A 7,613-nucleotide genomic window follows, 5' to 3' on the forward strand; every position below is an offset into this window, starting at 1 on the left:
GTCTAAATATTTAATGTGTATAGCATTAAAAAGTAACTTAATTTGTAGTTAAAGGGGTCATCGGATGCAGAATTAACTTTACAAGTTGTTTGAACATAAATGTGTGTTGGAAGTGTGTGTACATCCATCCTATAATGATAAAAATCCACCCAGTGTTTTTTTTTTAATCCCTGTTTTAAAATCCCCTTTCTCAAATCAGGCTGTTGTGAGATTCCTGTCAGAATGACATAAATACATATCTACATAAATACAGTGCCTTGCAAAAGCATTCATATCCCTTCATTTGTTTCACGTTTTATGTTGCTGCCTTATGTTAACTGCTTTAAATTAGTTTTTTTTTCTACATCAGTCTGCACTCCATACACCATATTGACAAAGCAAAAACAGAATCGTCACAACTTTGTAAATTAATTACAAATAAAAAACTGAAATAAGTACATTGCATAAGTATTCATACCCTTAACTAAATATTTAGCTGAAGCACTTTTACTGCCTCAAGTCTTTTTGTTTGATGCGATAAGTTTTTGCTCATCAGCATTTGGCAATTATCTGCTATTCTTCTCGACATCTCTTCACCTCTCAAGCTCTGTCAGGTTGGATGGGGGCAGATGCACATTTTCAGGTTTCTCCAGAAATATTTGGGTTCAAGCTCAGGCTGTGGCTGGGCCACTCAAGGACATTCACAGAGTTGTCTATAAGCCACTCTTGCTCTGTGTTTAGGTCCATTGTCCTGCTGGAAGGTGACCCAGATAGCAATTACAGTTGGCCCGGATCCGTTTTAAGCCCCTTGCCTCCGTTTCTATCTTAGAGACGTTTTCTGATTGTGAACCAGATCCGTGCCAGTTAGAGGTTTTAGCTTACTGCCATCAGTTCAGTATTTATATCATTTTACAGATCTGGCCCAGATCACTTTTCCCATAGGTAACCGAAATTAGCAACCGACATTAGCTGTGTCTGACACTGATTTGGTCCAGATCTGCAATATGAATCTGAGCCGATACTGTTTTCACATAGGCTACACTGGTGTGGCCCGAATCTGTGATACATATCTGAGCCGACTGCATTTAAAAAAGGGCTAAAAACTGCTCTGGCCCATATCTGCAAAACGGATTTGAGCCAACACTGTTTTGACAGAGGCTACCTGATGTGGACCACATCCTAAATACTTTTCTCAAACTGTGTGAAGAACTCCGTGGAATAAACATTTTCAAAACAACATGGTTACCTGTCTGCATATTTTTTTTTCTATCTAGAGCATGAGATAAATGCATTGTCATTAAGCTGAGCAATATTATCAGTGTTTAAAAACTATACAGCAACATTCCCTGCAAACACGTCCACTTGGGGCCCACATGGGACTCACTTGGGCTAGTTGGGCTTCGGCTGGGCATGGGCTCAGAGTGGGCTTTGTTGTTGGGCCCCACATGGGCAGTAGATGGGCTAAACTAAGTGGGCTCCATGCAGCTGGGCTCCACTCCTAAGATATTATGTTTTCTATATAATAGAAATAGATATTAGATATACATATATAGTATTTATACTATTATATAATATAATATCTTATATTTCTAATTTCTGTAGCTTTTGCATTTTTTGTTATTTATTATTAGATATTACATATATTTTTTTAGATATGTTTTCATATATAATTATTCAAAATGTATTATGTCAGACATGGATGCTATTTTTAACAATAGCCACTGGGCTAGGTCCACTTTTTATACGAATTTGATTAGAATATTAAGCTATTTAGAAGCCATAGCAATTTAATAGTGGTCTTAAGCACTAGCTATACGACTTGTTTGCCACAGCAGGTTTCCCCACAAAATGTTCAAACCCTAAAGTAAGAAGTGCGTACTCTGTGCAGCGCACATCCAGAAAGCTCCACCCCCACCACCGAGCGAAAGAAGTTTGCCCAGCAACAACTTTGCCGCCTTTGAGTCTGCTGTCAGTTAAGGATCCATAACGGTGTCGTGTGGACAAAAGACAGGTAAGAATCTGCCTCAATGTATAATAAACGGGATGATTTTACCGTATGATGAATGTTAACCAAAAACTTTTTTGTAAAGTATTAGTTAAGAGGCCAGGAACTAGCTTTTAGCGAATATACCGTAAACCAGTGAGGTAAGTTAGCTTCGGTAACGTAAATTAAACCTGGTTAAAGCATGGCGTTGAACAGACGAGTTTAATGTATTAAGTCAATATCATGCATATGTTGAGCTTATTTTGAGTGGTTGACTTGCATATTTTGTTTAGAAGGATTTGGTTGTGAACTTTGTTAGCAAGGCAGTCGAACAGGCATAATATAGTTATTAGCAAGCTGTTAAAAAAAAAAGCTGCAAAATGCCCATTTCTCCGCTTTTACTAGCTGGTGGCATTTTAATGTTTGCACTTGTTGCATTTACAGTTAAAGCAAAAACACAGATGAAAGTCCATTTGAATGTCAGCAATGTTTTATCGGCTAGGGTGTCGTGGCAAGGCACTTATTCCCGCCAGGATTTGCATCCCCTGGCCGCGGGAGCACGCAGAGAAGCGGAGTTTAACGTTAACTGCTGCACTACGAATTCACCTCTTAAATGGAACAAATAGCGACGTGGAAGGGGTTTCCATAGTAATAAGAGACTAATTTGTCTACATATATATGTTTATTTGTCTGTTACATTAAGCCGACGTGTGAATTGTTTAATGCGTCGTTTAATATTGTGGATTGATCGACATGTGTTTTCCAAATTTCCATATTGCCATGCACCTTAGCTACATAGGCCGACTGATACAGGAGATTTCCTGCATTTTTTCGCGGCCGCCAAAGCAAAAATGTTTGTCCCGCCAAAGCCTTATTTCGGGACTCGGTGATCGGTGAATGACTGCTTGGCGAATACGAGCAGAGAGAGAGAGAGACCCGGCCGCGCGCGCACTCTCACCGTTTTCAAACAACACGAGCGCTGTCTTGCTCTCTCTCCCTCACGCATAATAATCGAAATCAATTGACACACAATAGTAAAAGGTTAGGCCTTAACAGAGAATATAGATTTTTTGTTTTTATAAAATAGCCATACCACTGTGCAATAACTCATAATGCGTGTCTTTATGTACATGGCATTTAGTCAGTTAAAACACTGTTTCAAGTCTCACGAGCCTTAACACATACCACAGTAACAGCTTGGTTCATTTCGAGTCGAACATGACTAAAGTAATAGCTAATTGCGGTTCAATCAAGCGTCAGGATAATTTCAGTAACAGAAAAAAGTTCAGTAACAGCTCGTACTGATTCAAAAGTGTGTTAGAATCTCTAAAAGAACCGGCTCATAAGAGTCATTTAGGACTCGGACTACACTGGTTGAGAATAATAAACTGTATTTTATTAAATATGTTAATTTATCATCAATCCGAAATGTATTAATGAACACTTGTGGAATTATGTACACAAAAAGAGTGAAATAACTGAAAACATGTCTTATAGTCTAGTTTCTTCAAAGTAGCCAGTGAGAATCTGCAATGTAAATAGTCATGAAAATAAAGGAAACGCATTGAATGAGAAGGTGTGTCCAAACTTTTGGCCTGTACTATATGCAGTACAGTGTGCAGCTGTGGGTTGATTTTATTGACCATCATTGTGTGTATTATTTCCTTAATGTTTAAATAACCTGAGTCTTTTCTCCAGATTAACACCTTTTTTTTCAACTTTCACAATGTTTCAGCGGCTCAGCTACATGGCCTATTGCTTTTGGAAAACCTAAAGCAGCAGGTTGCCCAACTCGCCACCACCGTGAACCTGCTCATGGCCAAGGTCAATAACGGCCTCCAACCAGCAGCCTTTGAGTGGTCCGGGGAATCAGATGCAGAGCTGGACCGCTTTGAGGCCTGGCTGGCGGACCCTGCCAACGATAGGCAGAAACATGCCCTTGTAAGCATATTCCCCCAAAATGTTCTCATTGTACTCAAGACACTTGTTTCATCTTACACTAAATCTAATTAATCTAAAGTAATATTTATTGCTCCAGTATTCTAAGCTCTTTATGATGATGTAACTGTAATATAATTCATCTAAAGTAATATTTATTGCTAGACTAAGCTCTTTACGATGATGTAACTTGATTGTTATGGATAAAAGCATCATCCAATTGCCCACGTCTTAATTTGTGAAAAAACAAAACTGTCAAAAAAGTGGCTTACCTGTTTAAAAACTTGTGCAACAGTGATCCAACCACTATCTTCATGCCCCTAGGTGAATACCCTGTCTGCTGTCGGGGGTGTGGATTTGAAGAGGGTGACATGGAACATTCGGTCATACCTGTTTTCCTGCCCCCTTTCCCGAACAATTAATTGGAAGGGTGTGAACAAGAAGAGGGCCTTCCACAGGATGGCATCACGGACCCTCCTCAGCCGTAAGTAGGCTATTGCTTCAAATGCCCTTAGTGAATTAGTATTTATTCACTCAAAAGTCTTACAGATTACTCCTGGAAAAGAGTTTAGCAGTCAAAACTGATTGTTATACTAATACGTATATAGTATACTGTATACAGTACAGCCAAAAGTTTGGACACATCTCATTCAATGCGTTTTCTTTATTTTCATGACTGTTTAGATTGTAGATTCTCACTGAAGGCATCAAAGCTATTAATGAACACAAAAAGTGTGAAATAACTGAAAACATGTCTCATATTCTAGTTCCTTCAAAGTAGCCAGTGAGAATCTGCAATGTAAATAGTCATGAAAATACAGGAAACACATTGAATGAGAAGGTGTGTCCAAACTTTTGGCCTGTACTATATATATATATATATATATATATCATCTTCTGTATATTCCAGCTCGAAAAGATAAGGACGTCCATCAAACTGAAAGGGTTCGTTCACGATGTCTTCAAATTAATTTGAATAACCAGAGCCTGTTTTTTGATATTTTGTGTGGAATAGTATCTGCTGATATGAAAAGTTCACTGTATATCGTAGTAATAAATATAATTTATGACAACCATGAAATATTGTTTACTTTTTACATTAAACAAATTAAATATTACAGATATCCATGTTATATAACGTATATTTCCATTACAGGTTTAGGTCTTAAATTTCAGAAAAGGTGGTATTAAAAAGGTCTTAAAAAGTCTTAAGTTTCACTTGTTCATATCTGCAGATACCCTGGTTATAGAAGTAAGCCGAATTAGAAAGATGGGCCTATCTTCATTTTGAGCAAATGCAATATACGTCTGCCTGTTTTGTCATCATGTAGGCCTAGCACTGATCCAAATTTCTCTTTCAACCTAATCAGTAATGCTGTTTTCCAGGTGCAGTGGGCAAATGTGCACTGACAGCAACTGCAACAGAAGCTCAAATATGGAGGCATGCTATAAGGTGGTTTGCCCTTTCGGCGGACAGGAGAGGAGGGCGCCAGGAGAGACTGGCACGTCAGCAGCAGGAGCAGCAACAGCTGCCACAGCACCCACCTAGTGATTTTGTTTAAGTGCATGTTTTTTTGACGTTGTGTTAATAGCCTGTGTTTTTTTTTTTTTATCCATTAATTCTTTGTTTGTTGTTGACTGTGTTCTGTGTTAATTGTTTACTTTGTTCATGACTTTTTTGTTTGTTTTTTATAATTAAATCTATGAATTTGTGGTCATTAATTCTGTGTTTGTTAACTTTGTTCACGTTGTTTTAGTATGCGTTTTAATCATTAAAACTATTTATTTCAGCTATAGCCTATAGGCCTACGCATTGCTCCAACTGAAACTAGCCTTCATCAAGTCAAGTCAAGCTTTTTATTATAGCCAAGGCCTTGTAGTGAAAATGTTTTTCTGCACTGCAAAAAAGGCTTTTCTTACTTAGTATTTTTGTCTTGTTTCCAGTCCAAATATCTAAATATTCTTAAATCAAGAAGCATTTACTAGAGAAGTAAAATGACATAAGAAATTCTGTTTTGTTTTAAGATAAAAAGAAAGTAACTTTTGCTTAAAACAAGCAAAATTATCTGCGAGTGGGGTAAGCAAAATAATCTCGTTTTCCATTTGAAATAAGATTTTTTTTGTTTTCCATTCTTATTCAGATTTTTTTTGCTTACCTCACTGGCAGATAATTGTGCTTGTTTTAAACAAAAATTACTTAAATTACTTTCTTTTTATCAAAAAAAAAAAAAAGAATTTCTTATGTCATTTTACTTATCTAGTAAATGCTTCTTGGTTTAAGAATTTTTATATATTTGGACTGGAAACAAAAATACTAAGTAAGAAAAGCATTTTTTGAAGTGTGGACATTCCACAGACTGAAAAATGTTGGCCTATGCCTAGGTAGCATAGGTTACTATGATACCCTAACTGACAAAAATGCCGAAAATAAGGCAAAAGGACGATCCAGTGGTGATTTAAGCGGAATCGTAACACATCCGGCACAGCTCCGGTAGGCGGAATCGTTTCACGCACCCGTTACGCATCTGTAACGGGATGATCAGGCGGTGCTGGATCGGCGCTGGAACATATCCGCAACAACCCCTAAAAACAGACCAGAAACGGCTTCGGCCCGATGTGCGTTTGGACTCAGGAACGAGTCCGTGAGGCGGAGGCGGGCCAGACCCGGCTCTATCGTTTTGCGGTTGCGGCTCTGTTCCGTTACAGCGTCCAGTGGCTATCTGGGGAGCCTTCTGCCCAGTCTGAGGTTCTGAATGCTCTGGACTGGGTTTTCATTAAGGCTATCTCTATATTTTGGTGCATTGAGCTTTTCTTCTACACTGACGAATCCCTCAGTCCCTGCTGCTGAAAAACAGCCCCACAGCATGAGGCTGCTACCAGCACACTTTACTTTTGGCATGGTATTTTGCAGGTGATGAGCAACATGATGCTTAGAACTGAGGTTCATCAGACCAGAGAATCTTAATTGTTTCTCAGAGTCTGAGGGTCCTTTAGGTGCTTTTTTGTAAATTCCAAGTGTGTTTTCGTTTGTCTTCACTGAGGAGAGGATTGAGTTTGGCCACACCGCCATAAAGCCCAGATCGATGGAGTGGTGCAGTGATGTTTGAGTTTCTGTAGATTTCTCCTATCTCCACATATGATCATGGAGGTCGACTAGAGTGACCATCAGGTTCTTGGTCACCACTCTAACCAAAGCTCTTCTCCATCAATTGCTCAGTTTGGCCAGGAGGCCAGCTCTAAGAAGAATCCTGGTTGTTTCAAACTTCTTCCATTAAGGGTAACAGAGACTACATGCTTCTGTAACCCTTCAGTGAAGCATAATTTTTTTTCTGAACTCTTCCCCAGATGTGTGGCTTGACGCAAACATGTTTCTGAGCTCTACAGACAGTTCTTTTGAACCTAGGGCTTGGTTTTTGCTCTGATATGCATTATCAACTGTTGGACCTTTTATTAAGACGTGTGTGCCTTTCCAAATTATACCCATTCAACTGAATTTGCCACAGGTTAACTTCACTCAAAGTCTAGTAACACCTACAAACAATATGAATGCTCCTGAGCTAAATTCCAACTGTCCCAGATAAGGGTATGTTTACTTATGCAATGGAATCATTTAAGTTTTTAAGCAACATAAAACATGAACAAAATTAAGGGGTATGAATACTTTCGCAAGATACTGTACATCTATGTTCGCGTGAATCATTTGTGATCCAGC

General features: G+C 38.6%; 1 protein-coding gene across 1 annotated transcript; it reads left to right on the forward strand.

Moving 5' to 3' along the window:
• Positions 1–1,947: 1,947 nt before the first annotated feature.
• Positions 1,948–5,621, forward strand: LOC306854216 (uncharacterized protein). The gene is made up of 4 exons (XM_079392051.1): positions 1,948–1,990; positions 3,699–3,904; positions 4,226–4,385; positions 5,288–5,621. The coding sequence occupies exons 2-4, from the start codon at positions 3,779–3,781 to the stop codon at positions 5,461–5,463; spliced, it is 462 nt and encodes a 153-aa protein (XP_079248177.1). The 5' UTR covers positions 1,948–1,990; positions 3,699–3,778; the 3' UTR covers positions 5,464–5,621.
• The last annotated feature ends 1,992 nt before the right edge of the window (positions 5,622–7,613 follow it).

This window comes from Barbus barbus, assembly GCF_936440315.1.
Source record: "Barbus barbus genome assembly, chromosome: 3".
NCBI classification, from domain to species: Eukaryota; Metazoa; Chordata; class Actinopteri; order Cypriniformes; family Cyprinidae; genus Barbus; species Barbus barbus.